This window comes from Aquarana catesbeiana, linkage group LG05 (genome assembly GCF_042186555.1).
Source record: "Aquarana catesbeiana isolate 2022-GZ linkage group LG05, ASM4218655v1, whole genome shotgun sequence".
NCBI lineage: Eukaryota > Metazoa > Chordata > Amphibia > Anura > Ranidae > Aquarana > Aquarana catesbeiana.
Window position 1 is genome coordinate 357,262,481 of NC_133328.1, and position 16,061 is coordinate 357,278,541.

Genomic DNA, 16,061 nt, shown 5'->3' on the forward strand with positions numbered 1-16,061 from the left:
ACATAGTTGATGAACATTTGCTTGGTGTGCTGGTGACTTTGCATTTTTTCTATTTGTTATTTTTTTATAAATTCCATTTTATTAAATTTTACAGATGTTTACAAAACCAGAACAAAACGTTGAACTAGTGCTATTGCACTAACTTAAAAGTCAGTTGTGCTTCATTTCACCAAACAGTCCATTAAATGTCACCAACAGAGGTAAGAGGAGAAATATCAATAGTCAAGTTCCACTATATTTAACCACAGATGTAAGCCCAGGTCTACTGCTGCAATGATACGAAAAAAAGTCAAATGATATTATAAAGCCTAAAAACAGCAGAGGATGCCTTCTGTGAATAAACATAAAGTCAGCTATAGGGGCCCACATACAGCAGACAGGACATCCCTCAAACCATGATACATTAAGGAGGATATGCATGGGTTTAAAATGCTGTATTGGAGCTCTCAAGCCATGGGGACCAGACTTTGTCAAATTTAGAGAGACATCCTCTATCATTGTAAGTAGCCTATCTCTGGCCGAAATCTTTCACAAACCTATCTCTAGTTGAAGTTAAACAATTAAACAGATACTGGAAAGTGTTATCCCAGTCATCATTATCAAGGGGGGGCAGGTCTAGAGTCCAGGCTTCCCTACATTTATCTAAGCCACGTGGGGTGGGCTATTGAAAACCTTATACGTCGTTGGGTGGGCCTTCTGTAGCTCTTCATCACGCAAAAGCACTTCGGTGCTGGTGGATGATATTACGGAGTAATGCTAGATTAAACTGGCAGGTACAAGCATGGTGTAGTTACAGTATCTCACAAAAGTGAGTACATCCCTCACGTTTTTGTAAATTTTTTATTATATCTTTTCATGTGACAACGCTGAAGAAATTACACTTTGCTACAATGTAAAGTAGTGAGTGTACAGCTTGTATAACAGTGTAAATTTCCTGTCCCCTCAAAATAACTCAACACACAGCTATTAATGTCTAAACCACTGGCAACAAAAGTGAGTACACCCCTAAGTGAAGATATCAAAATGGGGTCCAAAGTGTCAATGTTTTGTGTGGGTACCATTATTTTCCAGCACTGCCTTAACTCACTTGGGCATGGAGTTCACCAGAGCTTCACAGGTTGCCACTGGGGTCTTCTTCCACTCCTCCATGACGACATCACAGAGCTGGTGGATGTTAGAGACCTTGTGCTCCTCCACCTTCCATTTGAGGATGCCCCACAGATGCTCAATAGGGTTTAGGTCTGGAGACATGCTTAGCCAGTCCATCAGTGGTCGTCTTGGAGGTGTATTTGGGTTCGAAGGGAGGGTATCACGCTTTGCTTCAGTATGTCACAGTACATGTTGGCATTCATGGTTCCCTCAATGAACTTTAGCTCCCCAGTGACGGCAGCACTCATGCAGCCCCAGACCACGACACTCCCACCATGCTTGACTGTAGGCAAGACACACTTGTCTTTGTACTCCTCACCTGGTTGCCACCACACACGTTTGACACCATATGAAACAAATACGTTTATCTTGGTCTTAGACCACAGGACATGGTTCAAGTAATCCACGTCCTTAGTCTGCTTGTCTTCAGCAAACTGTTTGCGGGCTTTCTTGTGCATCATCTTTAGAAGAGGCTTCCTTCTGGGACGACAGCCATGCAGACCAATTTGATGCAGTGTGCGGCATATGGTCTGAGCACTGACAGGCTGACCCCCCACCCCTTCAACCTCTGCAGCAATGCTGACAGCACTCATACGTTTATTTCCCAAAGACAACCTCTGGATATAACGCTCAACAAGTGCACTCAACTTCTTTGGTCAACCATGGCAAGGCCTGATCTGAGTGGAACCTGTCCTGTCAAACTGCTGTATGTTCCTGGTCACTGTGCTTCAGCTCAGTTTCAGGGTCTTGCCAATCTTTTTATAGCCTAAGGCACCTTTATGTAGAGCAACAATTCTTTGCCACGAGGTGCCATGTTGAACTTCCTGCTCCCCATTCACACTTGAGACCTTGTTACACTAACGAGTCACATGACACCTGGGAGGGAAAATGGCTAATTGGGCCCAATTTGGACATTTTCACTTAGCGGTGTATTCACTTTTGTTGCCAGCAGTTTAGACATTAATGGCTGTGTGTTGAGTTATTTTGAGTGGAGAGCAAATTTACACTGTTATACAAGCTGTACACTCACTACTTTGCATTGTAGCAAAGTGTCATATCTTCAGTGTTGTCATATAAAAAGATATATTAAAATATTTACAAAAATGTGAGGGGTGTACTCACTTTTGTGATACTGTAAATATATCAAAAAAGGTATCAGGAAGGTTATACTTAATTTCCAATTCATCGAATGATGGAAATTTACCATTATAGAACAGGACCCTCAAGACCTTAACTCCTTTGGATGTCTAAACTGCAGGGTCAGGGCGTTGAAGGTGAAGATTCAGATTGTAACTCAGGGGGTAAGCGAGCAGTGATTAGAATTGACTAATGGAAGCACATTTTCTATTTGTTTAAACAGGTTACACTTGTCTCCAATGCAGCCTTCCGGAATTCCTTGTTGTGCCCATTGACTTCAAGTCTACCAACCTGCTGAGAAGTTTTCCAATGGATCTGTACCAGCTCTGTGACAGTGGAGAATGCCTATGCCATGAATATATAAAGGGGCCCTTGAGTCGGGAAATTGCTTAATTACATAGATGCTTCAAACGGACTCGCTTTATTGAACCGTGGCACTCCTCCATGAAAGTTTGTGTTTAGAGAACAACAGTGGTGTATCTTTGCTTGCTTCAGTTTTCAGCTTGATACAGGAATAATCATATACACATATATGTATATATAGGTTTAATTATTTTATAAACTAGCTCCTACAGTTATTTTGGAAGAATATATAATAATCTGGTGCCCTCTTGAGATTCTTAGAGACAATTTTCTTATATTTGCTTTATATAACATCAGTCGCATACCTTAGACACCATGACTAATTTACAAAAGCTGGAGCAAAGAATACTGGAGTAGCTGCCCATAGCAACCAATTACATCCTTTGCTTCATTTCAAAGCTAAAGAAATACTTGCTATTGGCAAGAGTTCCACTTTTGCTTCTTTGATCCATTTGATGTAAACCAGCCCCATTAAGTAGAAAATATACTTGCCTCTACAATAAGTTATGTCTTTTTAAAGCCTTGGCACTTGTCATCTTCGAATCTCAGATGTCTTAATTCTTGTTACATGTATTGCCAGTTTTTAAACTGGAAATTCTTTTCATTTTTTTAAAACACACAAAAACATATAAACAGTAATTACGGCAGTAAATCAACACCTAGCATGTGTTGCTTGTATACTATATATAGGAAGTTCTATCACACAGGATCAGTTGACAAAAATGCTCTCAAACTAGCAGAAGGAACCTTAGAAAGTATTATTTTACCAAAAGAACAGATGATGGTTGTAACAGACTCCCAGCTTATGCGGTGAGTTTAAAAAAAAAAGGGAGAATCTAAAACAAAGGAGCAAACTCAACCTAACCTCCCACTTTTCTGGGTTTATATAGAGAATCTGATCTAATTAACAGTCGGTATGTTTTTGTTTTGTTTTTTTAAGAGGCGTTTAACAAAACATTTACAAAGTTACAAATTTACAGGCATTTTGATCTAAAAACCCAAAGAATGCCACACTAAAGTAATAATGTATTTGTAGGATCAAATAATAAAATGGCACCAAAGAAACCATAAGGCTTAAAGTACACGGGACGTTTTAAAACCTCCCCTGAATGATTTAACTTGACAGATAGTAAACAACTTTTAAAAACATCTGTTTTGCTGCGTTCATGTGCCGCGTTTTCGTTTAGGAGCGTTTTTAATTTTTTTTTTTTAATTAGTCAAAAATGTATCTCTATTAAAAACGCCTGTAAACAAAACGTGACTAAAACGTGACTTAAACATGAGTTACCAAAGTAAGCATTGATTAAAAAAAAACCTGGACTTGCATTTTAAACAATGTTTACAGGTAAGCTGTTATAAAAATCCTATTTTCTTTATCGTACATAACGGGACACAGAGCACCATATTAATTACTGAATGGGATGTCCCAAAGCAATGCTATCTGAGGGGAGGGGGACACAAAACAACAAATGCAGACCTCCGTCAGACGTGAGGACCTATACTGCTGCCTGCAGAACACTGCGCCCGAAGGCGGCATCCTCTTGCTGACCTACATCCACTTGATAGAATTTTTGTGAATGTATGTACTGATGACCATGTGGCAGCCGTACAAACCTGAGCCATGGAGGCTTGATGATGAACTGCCCAAGAGACACTAACTGCCCTGGTAGAGTGTGCTCTTGGACGAAAAAAGGCGGAATTTTCTCTTTTAAATCATAGGCCTGAATAATGACCTGACAGATCCACCTAGAGATGGTCAATTGCTGGCCCCCTTCTGGGGCCTTCTGGTAACAAAGTGTCAGTTTTTCGTATCTGAGCAGTTGCTTCCAGACAGAAATGAACCGCTCTTACTACATCAAAGGAGTGTAGTAAATTTTCCTCTGCACAACATGGTTCTGGAAAAAATGAAGGTAGATAAATATCCTGGTTCACATAAAAACTGGATGCTACCTTAGAAAAAAAAAGGACGGACGAGGACGTAAGACCACCTTATCGTTATGAATGATCAAGTATGGCTCTCTACAAGAGAAAGCTGCCAACTTCAGAAACTCTTCTTGCGGAGGTTATTGCAACCAAAAATACAAATTTCCTTGTGACAAGTACAAATGGAGCATCACACATTGGTTCAAAGGGAGACTCCTGAAGAACTGACAAGACCAGGTTTAAATGCACAGAGGTGGTTTAACTGGTGGGTTTATAAGCAATACTCCCTGTATAAAGGCCCGAACTAAGGAATGCGAAGCCAGAGGTTTTTGGAAAAAAAAAAAAAAAAACTGACAAGGCCGAGAGTTGACCTTTGATAGAATTCAAGGCTAGTTTCATCTCTATTCCTAACTGTAAGAAGGTGAGAATTCTACTTATGACATACTTGTGAGGATGCCAACCCCTGTTTCCGCACTAGGAGACATAGGCCTTCCAGATCCTATAGTAAATAGCCCTAGAGACCAGCTTCCTTGCATTAATCAGGGTAGTTACCACTGAGCCTGAAAGCCCCCAACGTCCTAGAACGAGGGTCTCAACAGCCAAACCGTCAAATGTAGCGCTTGTAAGGCAGGGTGGAACATTGGCCCTTGCAAAAGCAGGTCCAGGCGCTACGGAAGAGTCCAAGGATCCTCTACTGCCATCCTCATGATCTCCGCATACCAGGATCTCCTAGGCCAAGCCAGAGCAACTAAGATTACTAGCTTCCGTTCCTCTTTTAACCTGTGGAAGCAAGCAAACTGGAGAAAATGCATAAATCAGTGAGAATAGATCCCATTGAGTCACTAAGGCATCTGTCCCGCAAGTGAGCAGATCCCTTGTCCTTGACACAAAGTTGTCCAGTTTTCTGTTGAACCTGGACGCTAATAAGTCCACGTCCAGGGTACCCCACTTCTAACGTATGGCAAGAAAAAAGTCGGGATGCAGAGGCCATTCTCCAGGAAGCAATTGCTGGCGACTCAAGAAATTTGCCTGCAAATTTTCCACTCCTGGGATAAACACCGAAGACGGGAAAGGAACATGCTCTTCTGCCCAAGCCAGAATATGGCTTACCTCTTTCTGGGCGGCATGACTTTTGGTACTGCCTTGGTGATTGATATAGGCTACGGCCGTGGCATTGACAGACTGAATCTGGACAGGATAGTTTCGTAATCTGCTTGTTCAGGCCCTTAGGGCTAGACGTGCCGCCCAAATTTCTAGAATGTTGATGGGCAAGGCCCTTTCGGACTCCGACCACTTCCCCTGGACAGAGTTCCCTTCTAAGACAGCTCCCCAGCCTAAGAGGCTGGCATTGGTCATCACTACTCTCCAGGTAACAGGTATGAAGGTTTTTACCTTCTGCAAGTTGTCGGTTTACAACCATCAATTGAGACACTGGTGTGCGCTTGGAGTCAAACTCATCGGGTAATCCAAGTCCTGGTTTTTCCTGCTCCAAACAGATAGAACACTGTTTTGCAGTAGCCTGGAATGAGGCTACCATCTTCCCTAACCTCCTCATGCAAAGGCGAATGGAAGGACTCACCCTTGTCCTGACCATGTGAACCAGTTCTCTTATAGCGCAAACTTTTGCCTGGGGTAAAAAACACTTTCTTGTGGGTTGTGTCTATAACTAGACCCAAGTACTCCAGCCTTTTTACTGGCCGTAGGGATGATTTTTCTAGGTTGAGAATCCAGCCCAGGTGTTCCAGATAAGTGACTATACTGGACACTTCTTGGTTTAACCATGCCACTGACAGATGACCAGCTGCTGGTAGATCAAGGTATGCCATTACTGCTATACCCTGGCCTCTTAGTCTTACTAGTGCTGGGGCCAAAACTTTTGTAAATACCCGGGAAACGATGGTTAACCCAAAGGGCAAGGCCACAAACTGCAAGTGGCGCTGTTCTACCGCAAAACACAGAACTTCTGATAAGCGGGGAAAATTGGCACATGTAGATATGCATCTTCGATGTCTATTGATGCTAGAACTTCTCCTCCCCGTAGGGTGGATTCATGCGAAAAGAGCGGATGTTTAGAAAGTGATTCAGATCTTTGCGATCTAAAATGAGTCTGACATCTCCAATCGGTTTCAACACCGTGAGGAGATTTGAATAAAACCACATACTCTGCTCTTCTGAGGGGGTCTCTGTGATTACACCCTGAGACATCAATCCCTACTCGGCCGTGAGCGTCCGAGCGCTCGGCCGGACGCCCCCCCTCGCGAGGGGTGCCCGCCCGGGTAAAGGGTGGCGGGGCCCATGCGGTACCTGGCTTAGCCTGCCGGTGAGCGGGTTCCCCTTTGGGCCAGAGGGGAGGGCCGCCCGTAGCGGTCTAGCGCCAGAAATAAAGACCTTCTCTTCATTGGGTCTTTGGGGAGTAGCCAATGACTACCAACATAGATGATCCATCCGTCAAGGATGTCTACTTGCCAAGCCCCTGTTAAAAACGACAAAAGTCTACCCCCCATCTTGATCGAGCGGGGGCGACCCATCACAAGGAGGCCTTGGGACTGTAGGCTTTTGCCCTTAAGCATGGCAAAAAAATATTAAAAGTGTGTGCTGTATCCCCGCATTCATATAGCACGTGCCATGGAACAAGCATCTTTGCAAAGCAAGCATGTGTTTATGAAATGTGTTATGAAACATTACGCAACACATATCTATGCAGACATGCATTCCCATGTGATGAGGAATCATGTATATTTAAGTAAACATGTATTAACATGCCTCATTATGCAACCATGCATATCTAGGCGATCATGCAACTTTAGGCGATCATGCATCCTTATGCGATCCAGCATCTTTATGCAATCAAGCAACCTTATGCAATCAAGCCCCTCTGCGTGATCAAGCATCCTTGTGCGCTGAAGTACCCTTGTGTGATCAAGCATCTTTATGTGATTAAGCATCCTTGTGTGAGCAAGCATCCTTGTGCGATCAAGCATCCTTGTGCGACAATGTAAGAACCATGTATATCTATACAAACATTATCATGCATTTTGTACACCCATGACCATGTATTTTTATGCAAACATGTGAACTGGTAACAACAGTTATCTTCAGCAACCGTGTGCCTCAGCAACTATGCGTTTCAGCATCTGTGTGTCTTAGCAACTGGGCATTTTTTAGCAACTGTGCGTTTCAGCAACTGTGCGTTTCTAGCAACTGTGCGTTTCTAGCAACTGTGCGTTTCTAGCAACTGTGCGTTTCAGCATCTGTGTGCGTTTTTAGCAACTGTGTGCGTTTTAGCAACTGTGCTTTTTAGCAAGTTTGTAAGCAAGCACCTGCCCAACTGCAGTTAGTCCTATACTTAGACCTGCAAGATAGCAAACACATATGCACTATATTGGAGATACAACTCCCTAAAATGTACCCATGCTCATGTTTTTCAAACATGTACTTTAAAAACAAGCAATTTAAGCAATAAATTTGCAAGTACGTATATAATGCTGTTCCTGCATACAAGCAGATAATAACACTTTTAAAGTGAACTGCTAATCATCCAGGGGTGTATCTACTTACAGATGAACATGCCCCTCGGATAGGCAGAAAATATGCAGCATGTAATCAGGACTTGTCTGCACCAGTTCTCTCAAGCAAGTACTCACACACTCATGGGCCGCTGTTTTCTCCAAGGTCTATCTGACCTGTCACCACATGGCAATGGCCGCCCTTCCTCTTTCTGCCTATATAAAAAAAAATAGGCTAGACTTGAGCGAACCTGCGCCCTCTAGTGGCTGGGGAAAAAAAAGCAACCCGCATGAGCAAGAGCACATAGCATAAATGAACAGCCCGGAAAACAGATTTTAAAGAAGTCCATAGGAGTTACCCCAGAATCTCCTTAACTTACCATTCCCGCCGCAGGGTACTTACTGGAATACTCACAGTGACCCAATCTTTACCCATCACAGCAGGTTGGAGTAATGCCAGACCTTCAAGGACGGGGTCCCTTTTGTGTATAGGGTCCACTGCCTTGGAGCTGTAAAGCGCTCTGCCAGAATAACCTGTGGTATATGAAAGTGACCAAGGTACTGGATCCCAGAGCCCAGCTCACCTTAAGAGAAGCATTACAGGCAAGACCTTGTTCTTCCATACCGAGGCTCGGGTACCATCCACTGTAGCCCTTGTTACTGGCTCTTTGAATGGATCCGATTGCGCAACTCCTTGACCCAGTCAGGATCCTCTAAGGAGCATTCTTCAGCACAAACTTAACCATGACCTACACCTTAGACACTGGTGAAAAAAAAAACTGAGGTTCTCTCTGTATGGGAGGGGTAATATAGGGAGTGGGACTTCCTGTCTTTAATTATGCCAGTGTCAATCACCTGAAGGTGGCCTATAACCCATTCAGTAATTAATATGGTGTCCCGTGATGTACATTAAAGAAAAATAATTTTTCATTATCTGCTCTATTATTCAGAGATGGGCACAGAAAAATAATGACCACAGGTAATGAAGTGTATGTTAGCCACTGTTCCGTTAAAAACAGAAGTGAGCAATAATTATCAGTTATAGGATGTGATTTGAACAACTGAATTTATGAATTCCTTTTTCTTAACTGGACTGGAGTTTTACATTAGATGCTCATTAATAACTGTGCTGATACTCATTCACAAGAAACACTGCTTCTCATGTCATTCCAGGCAAATGATAAATAGAGCGGATACAAACCTGACCAGGGTCATTATACCATAGCTCTTCATGGAGGCGGTCGGGATGAGCTTTCTTCCTCTTTATTTCTGCGATCACGTCAAACACTTCAGAGTCCGAGCTGCTGGAGCAGCTATCATCATCTGTATCACAGTCAGAATCACTGGAGCTTTCTGTAAATAAAAGAAACAAGTGAGTCACATCTCTAATATACTATTGTTTCCATCCTTACACGATCAAGGACCCCAACATAATTCTGTGGTTTAGCCATGACACATGCTCACAAATCACAAGCTTCTCAGGGTTGCAAAGATACTGTATGTCAGTCTGGTACCAAAGCAACCGCAGTGACTGCACTGTGAACCACAGTATAACTTCAACCGCTTTGATAACTCAAGCTGTCTTGGCGCACATTGAGTATTTGATGTCCTTTCACAAAAGTCAATTCTAATATGAACCATGTTTCATGGCTAAGCCCTGATTCACATTGGTACAATTTGACATGCGATCAGGTCAAATTGCATTTCAAATCGGTGGCAATGGCATCGTCCTAATCGGTTCAACGCTGCATTCGCAGCGCCGCACAGATTTAAAAAAATAGGATTTTTATAACAGCTTACCTGTAAAATCCTTTTTTTGGAGTACATCATGGGACACATAGCCTTAAGTAATTACTTAATGGGTTATAGGTCACCTTCAGGTGATGGACACTGGTATACTCCAATCCAGGAAGTTCACTCCCTATATAACCCCTGCTCCTTCCAGGAGCACATCAGTTTTTGTAGCAAAGCAATATGCTTAAATCCCAAAAAGAGGGGAGGGACCTCTGTGTCCCATGATGTACTCCAAGAAAAGGATTTTACAGGTAAGCTGTTATAAAAATCCTATTTTCTTTATCGTACATCATGGGACACAGGGCCTTAAGTAATTACTTAATGGGACGTCCAATACCAATGCTACTTGAGGGGAGAGAGACACAACCCGGAGGGTACACCCAGACTTGAGGACCTATAGTACCTGCCCGCGAGAATGTGTTTCCAGCGTGATCCCATCGCGCTGGTTCTCGGCGACAGGGTACTGTACATCTCGCGCTCGCTGCAATAGGAAAAACACATTTTCCTATTGCAGCGAACAGGAGAAGGAATTCCACTCCAAGAGCATACCAGGCCCTTAGGTCTGGTATGGATTCTAAGGGGAACCCCCTACGCCGAAAAAATGGCATGGGGGTCCCCCCAAAATCCATACCAGACCCTTATCCGAGAACGCAGCCCGGCCAGTCAGGAAAGGGGGTGGGGACCAGTGAGCCCTGTGGCCCCCCCCACCCCAGAGCACCTTGTCCCCATGTTGATGAGGACAAGAGCCTCTTCCTGACAACCCTGGCCGTTGGTTGTCGGGGTCTGTGGGTGGGGGGCTTATCGGAATCCCCCAGATCCCGGGCCCTCCACCCTATGTGAATGAGTATGGGGGTACATCGTACCCCTACCAATTCACCTGGGGAAAAAAAGTGTCAATAAAAACACACTAGACAGGTTTTTAAAGTAATTTATTAGGCAGCTCCGGGGTCTCTTGCGACTTTGGGAGTCTCTTCCGACTCTGCTCTTTGGTTATTCTCCCGCTTTCCGGTTCTTCTGCCAGGCTCCTCCAGTATCTTCTGCTCTTTTGTCGCTCTTTTTTCCAGCGTTGGCCCGGTCTCCTCCGTCGTCTTCTTCCCATGTTGACACGACACTCTCTCCCGCTGTAATGCCGGGTGCGCGGTGTGCAACGACTTATATAGAGATGGGGCGTGGTCACCGGGTGATGTCACCCGTGACCCCGCCCCTTATGACGTCACCTCCTGGGGCATGATGGGGACTGTGACGTCATAAGGGGCGGGGTCACCGGGTGACATCACCCGGTGACCACGCCCCATGCCTATATAAGTCGTTGCGCACCACGCACACGGCATTACAGCGGGAAAGAGCGTTGTGTCAACATCGGAAGAAGAGAAGAGGGAAGAAGACGACGGAGAAGACCGGGCCAACGCTAGCAAAAGAGCGGCAAAAGAGCAGAAGATAGCAAAGGAGCCCGGCAGAAGAACCGGAAGCGGGAGAAGAACCGGAGAGCGGGAAAAGAGGCTCATACATCCTTACATCCACCTGATAACATTTTGTGAATGTATGTACTGAAGACCAAATTCTGGCCTTACAGATCTGAGCCATAGAGGCCTGGTGACGCACTGCCCAAGAAGCACTAACCGCCCTGGTAGAGTGTGCCTTAACTTGAAAAGGGGGAATCTTACCCCTTAAATTATAAGTTTGAATTATAACTTGCCAAATCCACTTAGCGACAGTGGATTTCGACACTGCCTGTCCTTTCTTAGGACCCTTGGGCAGAATAAATAAGACATCAGTCTTACGAATCTGAGCAGTTGTCTTTAAATAGATTTTCACTGTTCTCACCACATCAAGACAATGTAGTGACTTTTCTGCCTGTCATGCAGCCTGCCAGTGCCCGTCACGCAGCTTGCCAGTTCCCGAATCAGAGCGACGATCTCCGTTTGTCACGGAGCTGCATTTGAATTGCCCGGATTGCAGTAATGATGTTCCGCCTTCTGTAATCACGTCACACTGATTCAATGTCCCACCATTGGATCAGTGTGCCGTCTGTCACAGGAGGTGGGACATTGTTACTGCGGTCTGTGTAGTTAAGCTCTGTGACACAACGGAGATCGCGGCGAGGAGGGAGGGAGGGAAGAGAAGAGAGGACTGTGGCGCACCGCGCCAGAAGGACACCCCCGTAATGGGCAGCACGAGGGACGGGCCCCACCCAGGCCCCATTTTTGCCGATAGGCACTGAACATTCCTTTCTGCCCAAGTTAGAATATGGTTCACCTCTCTCTGCGCTGAGAGACTCTTGGTGTCCCCTTGGTGATTGATATAGGCCACAGCTGTGGCACTGTCGGATTGGATCCTGACAGGACAATCCCGTAACCTGGACGTCCAGGCCTTCAGAGCCAGACACACTGGCCGAGTCTTTATGATATTGATAGGCAAGGCTCTTTCTGTTCTTGTCCACTGTCCCTGGACAGTTGTCTTCTCTAGTACTGCTCCCCAGCCTGAAAGGCTGGTATCTGTCGTTACCACTTTCCAGATAACTGGTCTGAAGGATTTTCCTTTCAGCAGATTCTGGGTTAGTAACCACCAACTGAGGCTTTGGGACACTCTTGGGGACAGCTGCATTGGCAAGTCTAAAGCTTGAATTGATTTGTTCCATGTAGACAGGATACTGTTTCGCAACAGTCTTGAATGGAACTGGGTATAGGGAACTACCATGTTTCCTAGCAATAGCAAAATAGAATGGAGGGATTGCCTTTTGACCTGACCATCCGCACCAGCTTTCTTATGGAGTTAATTTTTGCCCGAGGCAAGAACACCCTTTCCTGGGCTGTGTCTATGATCAGACCCAAGTACTCCAGCCTTTTTAGAGGTATTGAGGAAGATTTCTCTAGGTTGAGAATCCAACCCAAACTTTCCAGGTAACTGGTTGTAATGTGTACACTTTGCTCCAAACGAGCCACCGACTGGTCTATTAGCAATAGATCATCTAGGTACGCCACGACTGTTATGCCCTGTGCCCTTAACCTGGCTAGAGGTGGGGCCAGCACTTTTGTGAACACCCGGGGTGCTGTAGCTAGCCTGAAGGGCAGGTCTCTACAAACTGGAAATGCTGCTGTTCTAACTCGAACCGCAGAAACCTTTGGTGAGCGGGAAATATAGGAACATGCAGATATGCATCCCTGATGTCCATAGAAGTTATCCTCCTAGAAGGATAGAAACTACTGACCTGATCGTCTCCATGCGAAAAGAGCAGATCTTCAGGAACTGATTTACATTTTTGAGATCTAGAATGGGTCGGACATCTCCATTTGGTTTGGTACCATAAAAAGATTTGAATAAAACCCCAGACTTTGCTCTTTTGCTGGGATCTGTATGATCACCCCTTGAGATATTGATCAGTCTAGTGCCTGAAACAGAGATGGTCTTTTCTCTGGATCTTTTGGAACGCTTGACCTCAGGAAACGAGACGGTGGAAAGTCCCGAAATTCCAGCTTGTAACCCAGCGTTACCATGGAGATGACCCAACTGTCCTGAATTTCCTCTTGCCAGACTTATGAAAACTGCAGAAGTCTTCCCCCTCACCTTGGTGAGAGGAGTTGCCTCTTCATGATGAGGCTTTAGGATTCTGCTTTGCGGGTTTCCGGCCCCAGGAATTCTTTTGAGCCTGGGTCTGACCCTGAGATTTTCCTCTAGAGTCTGACGGCGGAGGCCGTTGCCACTGCCTAGAGGCAGAAGCCCCTGGCACAGGGGAAAAAGCCTGTTTAAATGAAGGGCGTTTATACATTCTTTTGACTGGCAAAAAAGTACTTTCCCACTAGAAATTGTTTGGATATATTTGTCCAAATCTTTCCCAAATAGCTGATCCCCATGAAAAGGGAACCCAAAAGGGAACCCAGTTAGGTGGCTTTTACATGGTGTTCGGCTGACCAATTTTTTAACCACAGGATTCTATGCATATGTACTAGCATAAGCGTAAGGCGGGACGCCTGGTGAATAGAATCTTTAATGGCATCTATGGCAAAGCATAATGCTTTTGGTAGTTCAGCCAATTCCCGGGCTTGTTGTGCAGGAACCTCTTTAAGGGCCTGTCTAAATTGGTCCTTTAGGGATTGACAGATGCCTATTGCAGTGACTGCAGGCTGAGTAAATGGCACCTGCCAAGGAAAAAGCAGATTTTACCACTTGCCGACCGCCGCACGCCGATGTACGTCCAAAGTTTGGCAGTGGATATCATTATTATGGCAGCAGCTAGCTGCCATAACCCCGGTATCCCCGTTTTCGTGCGGCGGCCGGCTTTCAGATAATAGTGGTCTCTGCAGCGGATTCGCCTCGAGATCACTTTTATTGGTGGTGGGAGAGGGCCCCTCCCGCCTCGATCCGGTGCCCTCCGCCGCTTACCGGAGCCGTCGGTAGCAGCAGAGGTGATCGCGTCTGTCTCCCTACTGTGCCTGGAGACGAGTGAGGCTAAGATGGTGCCCACTCGTCTCCATGACACTGCTGGGCGGAAGCGACCTCAAAACGTCACTTCCGCCCATATGTCTTAAAGGCAAATTTTTTCCAATGTCATTTTTTTAAATGACTTTTCTTTTTTTTTTTTTTTTTTTTTTTATTGCATTTTAGTGTAAATATGAGATCTGAGGTCTTTTTGACCCCAGATCTCATATTTAAGAGGTCCTTTCATGCTTTTTTCTATTACAAGGGATGTTTACATTCCTTGTAATAGGAATAAAAGTGACACATTTTTTTTTTTAAACAGTGTAAAAATAAATAAAATCATGTAAAATAAATAATAAAAACAAAAAAAAAAAATTTAAAAAAACCCCCGTCCCGACGAGCTCGCGCGCAGAAGTGAACGCATATGTGAGTATATGAAAACGGTGGTCAAACCACACATGTGAGGTATCACCGCGACCGGTAGAGCGAGAGCAATAATTCTAGCCCTAGACCTCCTCTGTAACTTAAAACATGCAACCTGTAGAATTTTTTAAACGTCGCCTATGGAGATTTTTGAGGGTAAAAGTTTGACGCCATTCCACGAGCGGGCACAATTTTGATGCGTGACATGTTGGGTATCAAATTACTTGGTGTAACATTATATTTCACAATATAAAAAAAAAAAATTGGGCTAACTTTATTGTGGTCTTATTTTTTCCAAAAAAAGTGCACTTATAAGAACGCTGCAGAAATACGGTGCAAAAAAAAAAGTATTGCATTGACTGCCATTTTATTCTCTAAGGTATTAGAAAAAAAACAATATATAATGTTTGGGGGTTCTAAGTAATTTTCTAGCAAAAAAACCTGTTTTAAACATGTAAACACCTAAAATCCAAAACGAGGCTAGTGCTTAAGTGGTTAACAGGAATTCCAACTTCTTATTGGTTGGATCCTTAAGCATTTGTGCATTGTCTACTGGACAAGTTAGGCTTTTATTCACTACGGAAATCACAGCATCAGCTGCTGGTACTTTCCATTTTTTTGTTTGGGTGAATTTCTCCTCCATGGGATAGAGAACTGAAAATCTCTTTGGAGGGAGAAAATGCTTAACCGGGTGCAAAAATAAGCTGTTCTAGTAATGCATGGACAGGAAATGCATGCAAAGGCTGTAAAGGTTTTAAGGAACCCAAGGAAGAAACCGAGCTTTCAGAAAACTCAGTTAGGGGTAGCATGAAAGTAGAACGAACCATCTCCGTAAGAGAAGGTATCAGCAATTTCTCAGATTGAGAGGCTGAAAAGGTTCATCTACCGTTGTTTCGTCCGCAGAGGAATCATCGGTTTGTTTTTTCCTCCTGATCGCCTGAGGGTAACACCTCATCCTGTGCCCACTGTTCCCCTTACAAAGGGTCTGAAGTGGGGGGGGGAATCTAGCACGCTTCCTATTCATTTGAATGGAGGATGCAATTGAAGCCACTAATCTTCCTTCCAGACCCTGCAGGGTGGAGGAAAGGAGATCTTCAGTCACATATACAGGGGCTGAGATGTGAGAAGCAGATGCACCATCAACTTGTTCCAATGGCTCACCCTGGCTTGCCATAATTGGTAATTCTGGAGAGGATAACAGCGTGGAAATGCGACTCGAAATCCTAGTGCCTGGGGGTGAAACCTTTGGTACCTTTTTGGTCTTTTTTGGCAGGCATAGTCCTAAGCACAAAAACAGAGGCACTATTCATTTGCATTTAATCGCTCAACATAGTCATGACAGTAAAGCCG

General features: G+C 44.4%; 1 protein-coding gene across 2 annotated transcripts in view; it reads right to left on the reverse strand.

Moving 5' to 3' along the window:
• The window catches only part of DROSHA (drosha ribonuclease III), a 651,577-nt gene that overhangs the window by 494,475 nt on the left and 141,041 nt on the right, over positions 1-16,061 (reverse strand). For both annotated transcript variants that reach the window (XM_073630893.1, XM_073630892.1), the window contains exon 6: positions 9,280-9,431. In XM_073630893.1, the coding sequence (XP_073486994.1) occupies positions 9,280-9,431 (152 nt within the window). The remainder of the gene's footprint in view (positions 1-9,279; positions 9,432-16,061) is intronic.